The sequence below is a fragment of the Carassius gibelio genome, chromosome A20, assembly GCF_023724105.1.
Source record: "Carassius gibelio isolate Cgi1373 ecotype wild population from Czech Republic chromosome A20, carGib1.2-hapl.c, whole genome shotgun sequence".
In the NCBI taxonomy this organism is placed as follows: Eukaryota; Metazoa; Chordata; class Actinopteri; order Cypriniformes; family Cyprinidae; genus Carassius; species Carassius gibelio.
The window spans coordinates 4,795,053-4,809,901 of record NC_068390.1 but is presented as its reverse complement, the minus strand read 5'-3'; the positions used below and the strand labels follow the sequence as shown (position 1 = coordinate 4,809,901).

Here is a 14,849-nt window from a genome sequence, read left to right as displayed (position 1 = left end):
GTGACAAGTTAACAATGGCAAGCTATGAGACTTATAATACAATCCATTGTGAGTTAAGATCATCGGTGTAGATCAGATCGTAAGTGTATTTATTTCTTGTCTCATTAGTGTTTAGAGCAGTTGCTAGGAAACACTTGTTTGTTTACTGTGTGGAGACGTGCTGCGTTTGGTCTCGTACTCTATTGTTGTCAGTGTCATGCGGTTGCTTAGACCTTTATTGTGATAAACAGTTAAGTGCGTTCAGCTGAATTCAATTTCTGCTTTGTCGGGTATAAAAATAAAAAATAAAGGTTAGTATACCACGGCAGCCCTCGAGTTAAGGTGTAAAGACCATCGACTCTACCGTGCGACTCCACCGGGCAGGGACACCGGCAGGGAATATAAGTATAGTTTTGATTAATCTCTTTTTCCTTCTCCTTGTTTCATTTCTGTTTCAGTTGTTGTTTTTTATAACCAATTCTTACTGTGTTTCCAGATCCCTACTATCATTACCACTCGCAAACCACACATCACACAATGTAGACAGCACAATCTTAACAATCTGCACACTTTGCCTATGTCTGCTAATACACTACTTTCTTTTTCTATTGGTCTCTGGAATTGCCAGTCTGCTGTAAACAAAGCTTTTGATTTCATTACTTCTATTATTAGTCATTCAAAGCTTAATCTCATGGCTCTTACAGAAACCTGGATCAAACCAGAGGACACTGCTACACCTGCAGCACTCTCCAATAATTCCTCATTTTCCCACTCCCCCCGTTTGACTGGAAGAGGTGGAGGTACTGGTCTTCTCGTCTCTGATGATTGGAAATGTAATCCTTTACCATCTTTGGGTATCAACAGCTCCTTTGAATCTCATTCAGTTACTGTTACCTACCCTTTTAAAATACATTTTTTAGTTGTCTATCGACCCCCAGGACCACTGGGTAATTTTTGGGATGAATTAGATGTGTTGCTCTCAACCTTTTCTGAGGATGGTACTCCCCTAGTTATGCTTGGATATTTCAACATTCATCTAGATAAACCTCTGTATGCTGATTTCCACTCTCTGCTTGCCTCTTTTGATCTCAACCGAATGTCAACTACTGCTACTCACAAATCAGGCAACCATCTGGACCTTATTTATACGTGACACTGCTCTACTGATCATGTTCTGGTTACTCCACTGCACACGTCAGATCACTTCCTCCCACCCTCAACCCATCTCTTTTAGAGAACTACAGACCAGCTTCAGTACTTATCCTGCTTGATCTGTCCGCTGCTTTTGACACAGTTAACCACCAGATCCTCCTATCAACGCTACTGGCAAAGGGCATCTCAGGAACAACACTTCAATGGTTTGAGTCTTACCTATCAGATAGGTTCTTCAAAGTATCTTGGAGAGGTGAGGTGTCCAAGTCACAACATCTAACTACTGGGGTGCCTCAGGGCTCGGTTCTTGGACCACTTCTCTTCTCTGTCTACATGACATCATTAGGTTCTGTCATTCAGAAACATGGCTTTTCATACCACTGCTATGCTGATGACACTCAACTCTACCTCTCATTCCATCCTGATGATCCGACGGTAGCTATTCGCATCTCAGCTTGTCTAACTGACATTTCTTCCTGGATGATGGACCATCACCTTCAACTCAACCTTGCCAAGACAGAACTGCTTGTGATTCCAGCAAACCCATGGTTTCATCACAATTTCACCATCAAGTTAGGCACATCAACCACAACCATAGCTGTTACTGTTAAAATTATGATCAGTTTTTACAGTGAAGAATGCTTCTGTGAGTTTCTCAGTCATTCAGATTTACACAGAATCGTGTGTTTAAGAAAGTCTCTAAATCTGTTTATCTGGCATGTCATTTGTAATGTCATTGAGTCATCTTCTGAATGTATGTGTGTAGACGTCAGAGGGAACAGAGCTGAACTCCAGCCAGCAGGTGGCACATGATGATCAGGCTTCATTACCTGCGATGGGGGGCCCGACCGTCATGGGGACGGACATCATGCCCAGGAGGAAGCCAATGGCCTGCGACACGTTTTGGGAGCCGACCAGCTCGAATGCAATGGGAGCCATGATGCAGATGAAGCATCCGTCGAACAGACCCATGAGCAGACACACGGCGATGAGTCCTCCGAACACGTGACACAGAGGAATCATCATGGACATCAGCCCGATCACCAGGAACGAGGACACCTGCAGAGACACACACATCACAGCCACTGAAGGCACACGTAACAGACTCGTGTGTGTGTGTGTGTCCAGACTCCACAGTGTTGATCAGTCTCTCACCTGCAGGAAGACTTTGTTGACTCCAGGGACGTAGTCGGCCACTCTCCCGAAGATCAGACGACCCACTCCAGACGTGATGCCGATACAGGTGAGCAGAAACTCTTTATTAGTGTCTGCACCGAAACGCTCCTCCACATGCTTCATCTGAGAGACAGAAGGATCTTAATCAGAGGCGGCACTCACACACAAACACACACATCACATGACACATACTTCACCCAGACCTGTGGTAGCGGTGTACACCTTCTGTTTATCTTTATAGAGAATAACCACTGTCCTCGTCAGTCTTGTCATTACTATCACAGAAATCATGCCAGGGTCAATTTTAATATGAAACATTTGTAGCCCTTTTTCTTAAGTTAGAATATAAGCAGAAAACAGCAGTTAAGAAGAGTTTTATTCTTAAGGACCTGCCATGAATCCAGCCGCTGCGCTTCATTTCATCTGATGCATGTTTTAACAGACAGAACAGAAAAAGCTTGATTCCTCAGCTAGTCAGAAGCATCTCTGCCTGGAAAATCACACATATAATGTTAGCTGAACGCCATTAGTGCTTTTAGAAAAACTCTTGTGTTTCTCAATCAACCGCCACTTGTGTGTGTGTGTGTGTGTGTGTGTGTGTGTGTGTGAGTGTGCGTGAGTGTGTGTGTGGGTGGGTGTGTGTGTGTGTGTGTGTGTGTAAGAAAGTGTGTTTGTGTGTGTGAGTCTGTGTGTGAGTCTGTGTGTGTGAGTGTGTGTATGTTGAGGACAAACAGGAATTCACTCGGAGCGAACAGACAGGAAAAGTGGCCTGTTTAAGGGACTGTTCTGTTACAGCACTCCAAGCTGATACTTGAACCCGCTTCCTGCACAGCGCTACATTGTGTGTGTGTGTGTGTGTGTGTGTGAGCAGAACCACCCCCCAAACATTTTCATGATGTCTATTATTCATACTTACTGCTGTACAGCCTAACAGTGAACCATACACACACACACACACACACACACACACACACACACACACACACACTCATTCAGAAAGAAAGACGTAAGCAGATCAGAACCGGAGGTGTTCAGTTAGTACAGAAGAGGACATGGAAACGTGAAAACACAGGAGCAGATGTAGATGGGATCCTAGGCGTTTGGGTTCCTCCTCCCAAAACACACCAATCTGAGGGCTGCGAGAGGAGCGGCCCACACACGGCCCCACGACACACACACACACACACACACACACACTTACAGAGTTTCACTGCATAAACATGAAGAACAACATAACGCCTGGCAGTCTGCTCGTGTTCTGATTGAGTTGATCCATGACCTGTGCTGAACACATGAAGACCTTACAGACGATACACACCAGCTCGAGGACGACTGACAGCCAGGATCAGCCCCAGACCCCTGCATGCTTCTTTATGTCTTTCTGTAGGAAGTGTTATGTTCATATAAACACATGAACAGTTCTGAAACTCCCTCTCGCTGACCCGGGCCGTCAGTCGTCCTTATTTTACCATAGGAATTGGGCGTTTTGAATACATTATGTGGGCCATCATGATATCCCACTGGCTAACACAAACAAGGGTTTCTTCAAATTATAAGAGTGATGGTTTTGGCAGCATCTGTCAAAATGTGTTCAAATTAAATAACCAGTTACATAAACCAGAAGCGCAAGAAATCATTCTTTAGTAAAGTGCATTGGGATTTTTAGATATCTGCATTAATTGGTCAAAAAATTTAATCCGATATGGCCAGTTAATATAAAAAACCAACCAATTCCAGTTTAACACTTTATGAATGTCTAATGACTGTAAATGTAAATGTTTTGAAATGAGAAATAATCATGAAATTCAGTCACATGAAAAATGGCAATGGCTGTGACGTGCAGGTAGTGATTATTGTCTTGAGCATTTACAATACTCAGATTGTGCTGGAGTTGGTGTTTAAATCATTGTTTACATATTGCCACATTTCATTCAGTTTTCACATGCATGTGATTTATGAATAGTCTGACTGGCTTTACAAGAGTCCATTTAATCTACACTATGGCTTTACTTTGGGCATCCAGAAACAAAGCTTCAAACTGCAATAGTGTGTATGATGATTATATTAGCTGTGTGCTGAAAACGTGGAGGCGTGGTAGTGTTCTGAGCTATTTATACTTGAGTACACCTTTTTTTAAAGAAAAATCTGTTATGAATCAAAAAATCTTCAATGGTTTAGAAAAAGTTATATCACAGATGAGATGTGAAGCAAGTCCAAGACATTTCACAATGTGTTTGATAAAGTGTGCAGATGATGACAGTTCATGTGTGACAGCAGGTGAACCGCTGACCTTTAACTGCTGGATCATTATCATAAACGAATAAAAGAATGGACTCTGACTGCTGAAAGTGCTCATCTGCATTTCTTGATGCTTCAGCGCATAACTGCGGACCTCAGCAGCTTCAGAAATGCAATATCATGTCACTGTCAGCATCATGAGACCAGTTTCCTCCAGCAAACAGTCAGCTACACTTACCCATAAAGAATATATAATGCATCCCAACAAAATGGTTTAGAAAATGTGAGTGATGAAATGGGGTGAGCTGTGGGACACGAGGGAGTAGGTACAGTAAATGATAAACAATAAAGAGCCAAGAATAGATCCCTGTGGGACACCTGTTATGATATCAGATGACTAAAATCGAAAATGGCTTAGTTGTTCAAACCAAATATGACGTGAGAGATACTGTATGAGGAAGGAACTACCAACAATTCCTATGGAATGCAAAATATCTATTAAGATTTTATGTGGAATGCCGATAAATCATGAAAAATGGATACAGAAAAAAGTCCAGAGTCAGCTGCTACCAATAAGTAATTTAAAATCTTGACCTGGGCTTTCTCAATATTATGACGGGAAAGAAAACTGTTCATTGGTTTTCATTCATTCTTTGTGCAAGCATTCATTGTGGACAGCAAAGTAAGAATTTCATTGCTCAGGGAAACTTGTTTTTCTCACTGTGTGTATGACAATACATGCTTTGAATCCTTGAATATGAATGTAAATAGCATGCAATTTAAGTGTCTGAAAAGTTCACACTTATAAACACACACCTGTGTATCCTTTTAGATCATAATAAGTTAAATAATCTGTCACCGATGGAGTTTCCTTGTCACTGTCGCCTTTGGGCTCTCTTAGTCGGGGGCACTTAATATTTAGCAATTAAACTGGCAATATTATCACCTTGACTGGACAGACACCATTGAAGAGAACTGACCTGAGCTGATGAAGATAGGACCGAATCAACCATGAACTGACTTTAACTGAAAAATTGTCAGTTTACTATTTAGAGCTGCTTTAAAGCGGAATTGAAATTTGTTTGCATTATTGAAACTATTTTCCTGTTTAACAATGTAAAGCTGCTTTGACACAATCTGTGCTGTATAAAGCGCTATATAAATAAAGGTGACTTGACTTAAGTGCTGTTCTTAAAAATTAGCTATGGTGTGCTTCTTTTACACAAGGGAACAGAAAGCAACCAAAAGATTCCTGACCATTTCTTGTCCTGTCTGCTACCTTAAATAATCAGGAAAAGACACATGCAAGTTCTGAGCTTTAGACGACCACACACGAGCACATCAGACTAATATATCAGAGCGTGCATGCTAACAGCCACGACTACTAGAGACTATATGAACAGAGAATACTTGAAGAAACCAGTTTGAGGTGTTAACCTGCTGTTAACCTGAAGTGACGTGTGTTGTTTGGAGTGAAGCAGCGATCGCTGTGAGGACTTCACAACAACACCCAAACCCAGCGAGGCCATGTGCCCTCCAAACTCAAGGAACATGCTTTTGTTTTGACTTGAACAGTTCAAGTGAGCTCTTCAGCCTCTGGCAGATGACAATGACACGCTGAGATGTGTGTTTATCCACTGCTAACCTCCTCGACCCAGAGAGAGCGGCAGGAAAACATCCAGAGGATTCCCAATGAGAGAACAGCTCTCCACAGATAAACAACCTCTTTCTCTTTCAGTGCTGCCCATCATCCAGCCTCTGCAAGGCAACTTAACCTGAGCAAAACACGTCTGGCGATACTACAATAACAGAGCCGATGTTTGTGTAGAGCACAGTCTGCAGCTATGCCCATGCTTCTCACATCAAACTGACCTTTTATTTCAATAAACCTCACAGCATCAACTTCCATCCAATCTGAACAGATTTTAGAACACTAGGTATCACAAACGTTCTGAATACAACACATTCACAAATAGCAAAAACTGCAGTCTGGCTCCAACTTTTGCTAACTATCTTCAACTCATCCAGATTCTTAATCGGAGAAAAAATCAGTACAAAAATTGCGTAGTGCAATCCAGCCTTAAACTAGCAGTTTAACTGGAGGAAGTGTTCTGGATTATGGGCTCATATTTTAGGCGGAAGCAATGGTTTGAAGATAAATATGTTTTAAAGATAGATTTGATTCTTTCGAACACACAGCTTTTGTCTTCAGATGTTAACTGACTGGAGTGCTGTGGATTACTTGTAGATTATTGTGATGTTTTTTTTTCAGATGTTTGGACTCTGATGGCACCCATTCACTGCAGAGATAATGATTCAATGCTACATTTCTCTTAATCTGATGAAGAAACAAACTCATCAACATCTTGGATGACCTGAGAGTGAGCACATTTTCAGCAAATGCAAATGCATAATTATTCCTTTAAGACAGGGTGCCCTCCTGCAGAGTTTAGCACAAACTTGCCTCAACACACCTGCCGGGAAGTTTCTAGCATGCCTAGTTAGTGCTTGATTAGCTGGTCCAGGCATGTTTGATTAAGGTTGGAGCTAAACTCTGCAGTACACTGGCCCTCCAGGACCGAGTTTGGGCACCCCTGCTGTAAGACATAAGGGTTTGGAACAGCATGAAGGTCCTCACATTTGGTTAAACGAAGCAGAACATTTCTATAATGAAGTTCCTGAGGCAAAACTCTCATGTTGTTAAATCTAAAGGTCTTTTCACACTGAATGAAAAAATGTTTGGTGCAATGACACTTTGAATCTAAACAATAGATCCCTGTGGGGCAATTTAAACCAAGCACAATTATTTGCGGTGTTGATTTTTTCCCCCGTTGCTCCAGGAGGAAACAGGCTGTCCAATTAGATTTGAGCTTAGATCACATGCCTGCTAATGTTGCACAGCTAGAAATCACAACCAGAAGTTATTACAAGCATGATGATGGTTCAAATTTGGTTTTTATTCTTGTAAGCATTATAGATAGTTTGTGTTTCTAGTGTAGAACCAAACTATATTTATCTTAATTTAATGCTTTATATTGAGCAGTGGACGATGTTAACTCCATAAATGAGATACATAACTGAGGAAAAATGCATTGTTGGTCAGCGGCACCTAGCATACAGATGTGAATTAGCAGAAGGCAATCAATCGTTTCGCACTCGGTGTGAAAGCTCCGTTCGTCAGTGATTCATCTGGCTTATTTGCTCTCAGTGTGAAACAGTCTTAAAGCAGAACAGAGAAATTCGGCACACTCACCAGATGAACGTAAGGCACATAGTATCCGTACAGGGCTGCAGGGATCCCAAAGGCCCATATGCGGTATCCCAGAGACCTCCAGATGTGAACGTTAAACACCCTCTTGAGCGAGGGACAGCGGCTGCCCGACTTGCTACTGCTGACGGGTTTGGGCAGCAGGGGTTTGTAGGTGAGTCCTGCCAACATGAGCAAGAACATGAAGATGCTCATCACACGCAGCGTGTATGCGAGTCCCACGCTCTTCAGCAGGCCGGTCAGCATGTACGGGAGTGTGATGGTGAATACACTGCTGCCCGCCGTCACAATGCCATTCACCAGGCCCAGCCTCCGCTTGAAATAGTGACCCAGGATCACCAGACTCGGCTGATATGCAAAACTGCAGCCACATGCAAAGACTATGCCGTAGGTGAAGTACAATGGCCCGAGAGACCTGCAGAGAATAGTGATTGGACTGTGTTAGCTTTGAAGGCACATTATAAATCAAATTGAATACTATTATTAATGCAAATCAAAGCACAATTGTGAAATTTCTCCAGGCAGTTTTTGTGCTATTAAAATTCTTCCTCTTCTCTCATTTTAATGTTGACTGTGTATCAGTGATTAATAGATTGTTTCTGCTGAAGAATGAACCACTGCAACTCTTGTGCTTTCAAAACATTCATCTATTTCACTGACCAATGGCTAATTTTCAGTTCAGTTCTGGTGATGTTAGTGGTGCAAAAATGAATCACGTTAGCTTTAAAGTCAGGAGTGTAAACGTATAATTGCTTTGTGTTCAGCTAAACTCCATTTAGAGTTACAGTAGTTATGCCCTCCAGTTAGGCAGGCTGCAACATGTTTTAGTGCAGTGTATTTAAGTACAGGTGTTTATTTGTTCATCTTCAGTATTTAGAGAAACTCATACAGTCATACAAAGTGCATTAAGTAATCAGATTACTTTTTAAAGTAACCAGTATTCAAGTCATTACTGTTGTATTAATTTCTTTACTTACAATAATAGTCAAATGCCTTCAGAAACATCTTGTGAAGAGAAGAGAAGAGAAGAGAAGAGAAGAGAAGAGAAGAGAAGTGGGCCAAGTACAGAGCCTTGTGGGACCCCAGTGTCAGACTAAAGGAGTAAAATTGTATGTTTCAACTGAACTTTGGGTTCTTTAGAAACAGGGAAAAAAAGTGTCTTAAAGGACTGAGTAAGATGAGAAGACATCATTAGCTGACCCACAGTCCTTCAAATCATGCTTCAGAATGAAAACATTATATTGTCAGGTGTTCGGGATGATCTCCACATCTATACTCCATCCACTGCTTACAGACAAAACCATTGCACCCTTTTGACAGCGAACATAAAATCACACTTATCCAGTACAGTCTATTTGCTAAGCACTGGTAAGTAAACTCGGTAGATAAGGATGGTCATTACCACTTATTTCCAGTTATAGGCAATATAAACATAAATTGAACTCATTAGTAGGAAAAACAAAAACAACAACTCTTTACCTAAAACCTGGGGTGAATATAATGTACTTACTTGACGAAGGAACTGCCCAGAAGTCCCACAAATGCCACCGCTGCCCCTCCGACTGCTGTAATCCGGCAGCCTAACAGATCAGTGAACACGCTGACGATCGGTGAGAAGAAGAAGATCATACCCATCGAGAGAGAGCCGACCCATGCTACACACACACACACACACACACACAGTTCATTTATACAAAGCCAGCAGTCTAAGTAAAAATTAAAAAAAAAAAAATTTAGTTTACATTTAAATGTGTGTGATAAACAATTATAAAATGCTGTTTTAAAGATTTACATAAAAAAACTACAACAACAGATTGAGTCAAATAACAGAGCATGGTGGCGGCGGCAACAACAATAGTACAACAAGATAAAAGTTACACCTTCTTTCTTTGCGTGAACATCTGGCCAGCGTTATGCAGATCTTCCCACATCGTGACGCAGATATGTGGGGCGTGTTAGAATGAGCCATTTCAGGAGGGGGGGGCGTTGACTATTAAATTTGATAAAGGAGAACTCTTTGGATTTAAGACTTTAGTCTTTGCAACTTTACATCTCCTTTACGCACCAATAGCTTGTAACACTCCACAGAGAAAGGAACAACTGAAATCGCATCAGAAGACCGCTTTAATCTAACACACCACAGACTTACATTATATTTCTGTGGTATGACAAACACAGGTTTTACTACAGGACTGTTGTACAAAAGATAATTAAATGTCCTCAGTCAAGCTTTGAAATGTATTAGCATGAACAGGATCACGTGAGTTTGCAGTAAAAAACATCCGTGTTTGAGTCGAACACGTGAGCCTGACATACATTACTATTCTTCATGCTGCAGTTTCACAAAGGAAGTCAAAGTGATCATGTGATGGTCTGGGTTATGAAGCGAGACTCTCTCCGACAGAAACACACACACACACACACACACACACGTCCCTCTAACTTCCCTAAAGAACACCACATATTATGACACTCATGAAGAACTATTTATTCTACTTTATTTCAACAAAACTAGAGTCTGTCTATCAAAAAGCTATTTTAGAGTAGAAATAAATTATATTATTTACAATAAGACAAGCAGCAGCTGTATTAGGCATCACTGTCGGACACAGTGTGGTGCAGATTCATCATGGCCTTTATTTGAATTAATATCAATATCACACAAAATCATCATGAAGACTGGTGAAGCAAGAAAGAAAGAACAAATGAAAGAAAAAAGAGTGCAAAAATGAATGAAGAAACAGGCAAAAGAAAGAAGGAACGAGTGAATCATAATGAGAAGGACAGAGGGTTTGAGACGTGTGACTGTCTCCAGCATCAGCGAGCAGGACCTGAGTGAAACCATGGTGTGTGTCCAGTCTGTAATGATTCCTCACACACTCCAGAGAGTATCAGAGATGCTGGAAACACACTGTTAGCACAGCAAACAGACACACTCCCACCGGAGCGCACTGATGACAGACGGATCAAACACACACAACTGGACTCAGTCTGACTGCATCTGATGTTCCAGTTACAGTTAACGAATGTTATCATGACGTCCAGACTGTACAGCTCTATAAACACTGCTGATTTTAAAGGAATATTCCAGTTGAAACTTCTGTATCAGCTGAAGAAATTCAATTACTTTTAAATTAATTTTGATTAATTAAAAAAAACGATGTGAATGACATACACTGCCGTTCAAAAGTTTGTGATCAGTAAGACTTGTAATTTAAAGAAGTCTCTTCTGCTCATCAAGGCTGCATTTATTTGAGAAATAAAACAGTAATCTCGCAAAATGTTATTACAATATAAAATAATGGTTTCTATGTGAATCTCTGTTAAATTGTAATTTATTTCTGTGATTAAAGCTGAATTTATCATCATGACTCCAGTCTTCAGTGTCACCTGATCTTCAGAAATCATGAAAATATGATGATTTATTATTAGACTTATCAGTGTTGTGTTGACAAATACTTTTTTGGAAACTGCAATGCTTTTTTCTGGATTCTTTGATGAATAAAGAGTTCAAAGAACAGCATTTATTCATATTATAAATCTTTTCTAACAATATAAATCTTTCTTTCACTTAACAATTTAACACACCCTCGCTGAATAAAAGTTTTAATTTCTTTCAAAAAAAGAAATAATAAAAATGTACTGACCCCAAACTTTTGAACTGTAGTGTATATTGTTCGAAAATATTTATATTTTAAATAAATGCTCTTCTTTTTTACTTTTTATTGATCAGAGTCTTGAAAAAAGTATCACAAGTTGCAAAAACAACAACAACAACAAAAAAACAATCTGAAGCAGCTCTGATAATAAAAAAATCATCATATTATTCTGATTTCTGAAGATCATGTGAAACAGAACACATGACAAACAGCCCAGTGTTCTTTCACTAGCACTCAAATATGTTGCAGTTAACATTTTTTATTATATTTTATATTTTCTGCTTTCATCTTAATTTAGTTTGTTGTGTTTTCTTTATTTTAATTTGATTCAGTTACAGTAGTGTCGAGTTAAACTAAACTAAAGTGAGAAACCATCTGAAGGAAAGGAAGCCTGCGCTGTCTCCTCACACAGAGTTATGTCCTCCTGTTCCTGAAAAACAGCTTCCTGAGAGCCACAAATAAGCATCACGCCACCAAACACTTGACTGTGTGACGTGAAGAGCGCACTGAGATCGATTCCAGTTCCTGTGATCAGATCCATCAGAGACACACACCCAGGACGGAGAGTGGAGAGTCCGGCAGCGAACCATGAACCTGATCACCTGCTGCTCTCTGAACATTACACATCTCCAGACAGATACACACACATATCTACTCTCTTGTGAGATTTATGAGATTTTTCTTGCATAACAGTATGTTTACAGACAAAGCACAATTCACAATAGACATAAACGCAGTAAATACAATAGAATTAAACAAATGTATATATATCTCAGGCTCTGGATCAGACGCTCACACTGCACCAGGGTCAGATTGACAAACACTGATATTAATGAAAATAAAGCTGAAGATTATCACTCTTAATGATAAGATAGTGACGTTATCATGAAGTCCACAGTGTGTCGATCTGTATTTATGCTGACAAACATGAGAGTTTTACAGGACAAGGTTCTTCAGGGCTCTATCAAATCAGCCTTATTTCTCCCAAATTCCATTTAATATTTTCCCAAATTAATTTTTTCCATTTTTCTGGATTCCATTTTAACTAAACCTTAATAATCAAAAATTATTTCTAATCTAATGAATACAATTTTCCATAAAACACTAAACGAAAGACTTTATTAAAATATATACCAGTAATACTGCCCTATGATCAGAAATGAGTCGTATTCCTTTCTGGAATCAAAGAAGGTGGTAATCAACTTAATGTATACAAATTTAAAAATGTAACTCATCTCTTAAAATTTAATCAAATTAAATTTTAACAATTCCTTTTACTTTATTACATTTTTTGGTAAAGTGCTGCACAACAGATGTTTACATTAAAACATGTAAAGTGTGGGATATTCTTTAAAATAATGTCTTCATAAACTGTATTATTATTTTGAAAGGGAAATTCTACCTCATTAAGAATATACAGTAATAGATCTGTAGAAGTTCAGCTGAACTCATTTTTCTGAGTGGATTCAGAGTTCACAACTTAACTTCACTCAACGTTATTTGTATATAACGCGCCTCACATCCAATAATCGCAGTAATCTTTGTGCTTACTATTGATTTAAACTCAGCTTTCAAGTTCAATCTCATTGTGAAGTTCAAAAAATGATAAAAATGCCATTTTTTACACTTTAATTTGTCCATTTGAATGTTGAAATAGGTTTAGAAAGTCTTGACACTAGCGGTTCCACAGGCCTTACAGACAAATCTGTTGAAATGTCACATATTTATTTTTATTTATTTATTTATTTGAGCAGTAACCATTCTGCTCACAAGGAGCGGGCCGAAGCAAAGAGCTTATAAGCGCCCACCCCCAAAATGAATACATGGTAATACGAAAAAATAATAATAATATTAATAATAAATAAAAAATTAATACAATAAAAATTATCATTTTATAATAGTACAATAGCAACAACACAAGGAAACAATATCAACAAGAAAAAAAACAATTAACGTATTTTATACACTCACAGTATTGTAGAATATCCCTAGTGACAATTCATTTCTTCTTCTCTATACTTTTCAAAAGTGTTTTGTTTATTTTTATATTTAAACAGGTTGATATTTGGACATTGTTTCATCCCCATCTCCAAATTATTCCACAATTGTACCCCATTAACTTTAAGACTAAAACTTTTCAAAGTTGTACTGTTTCTGCTTCCTAAAGTTTAATTCATCACGTAATTCATAATAACCAGTACATTCATGAAACCTGCTTTGTGTTTGACTTGTTATTGATTAGAACTCAACAATGTCATAAAACTTCATAAACTTAGATTTTAAAAATAATGAGTTTGTGTGATCCAAAAACCCAGCTTTATGAATTAATGAATTAATTAAATAATTTTTTGCAACTTTACTATAGGTTTTAATGTGCTTTTATAAGTACTACCCCATACCACCGAACAATAATGTAAATGGGGCAAAATCAAAGAACAGCACAAAGTATGCAGAGCTTTGATGTTTAAAATATGCTTTACTTTTGCAATTACTGAAATATTTATTGATATTTTTGTAACTAAATATTTAATATGAGAGTTCCAAGTAATTCTATCATCTATAATTACTCCAAGTAATTTAATTTCATGCACCCGCTCTATAACAACACCCTCTATCTGAATTGTTTCCTGAACATTGAAATTACCATTGCCAAATATCATCATTTTGCTTTTACTTAGATTTAGTGATCATTTATTTAGTCTGAACCACTTATTAACACGTTAAAGTTCTAAATTAACAATTTGACACAGCTGTTGTAAATCGTTTCCAGATGCATAAATATTTGTATCGTCTGCAAACAAAATGAATCTCAATATTTAAGATGTTTTTCAAGTATCATTTATATACACGTTAAACAATTTGGGGCCCAAAATGGAACCTTGAGGTAAACCACACACAATTCTACACAATTTATTTCTATTCAACAAAATGAACAGGACAGTGTGAACGGTGACTTCATTTCCCAGAATTCCCTGCTCAGTCGGGTTCTGGAAGTACAAATCTCATTCGTTTGTTTTCATAGAGTTATTATGTACAACAACTTATAATTAGACTTTTTCCATTTGTTTGCATTACTTCTGATAAATGTTGTAAATAATCACACTTAACAGCAGATCTTCTGGTGTTAAACTACATTACCCATGATCCTGCAGAGAAATCTCTTAGCTCCGCCCACTCCCATGAAGCTGCCAAGCTACTTACATGTTTGTATGTATAATAAGAATTTATTTGCAATAAATGTAAAACATATCATTTGTCCATATAAACACAACATCATTTGCAATACTTCATGGGATTGCAGTTTTTCTGTTCAGTTCAACTCTTCCACCTTTCTCTTCTTGTCTGATTTCTTGCTCCAAATCAAAGTTGGTAAAAGC

At 38.6% G+C, this 14,849-nt stretch overlaps 1 protein-coding gene across 1 annotated transcript in view; it reads right to left on the bottom strand.

Annotated features, from left to right (window-relative positions):
* The window catches only part of LOC127938297 (monocarboxylate transporter 10), a 32,539-nt gene that overhangs the window by 5,910 nt on the left and 11,780 nt on the right, over positions 1 to 14,849 (bottom strand). The window contains exons 2-5 of the mRNA XM_052534809.1: positions 9,324 to 9,468; positions 7,799 to 8,228; positions 2,287 to 2,430; positions 1,962 to 2,190 (exon numbers count right to left, since the gene is read on the bottom strand). Coding sequence (XP_052390769.1) covers positions 1,962 to 2,190; positions 2,287 to 2,430; positions 7,799 to 8,228; positions 9,324 to 9,468 — 948 coding nt within the window. The remainder of the gene's footprint in view (positions 1 to 1,961; positions 2,191 to 2,286; positions 2,431 to 7,798; positions 8,229 to 9,323; positions 9,469 to 14,849) is intronic.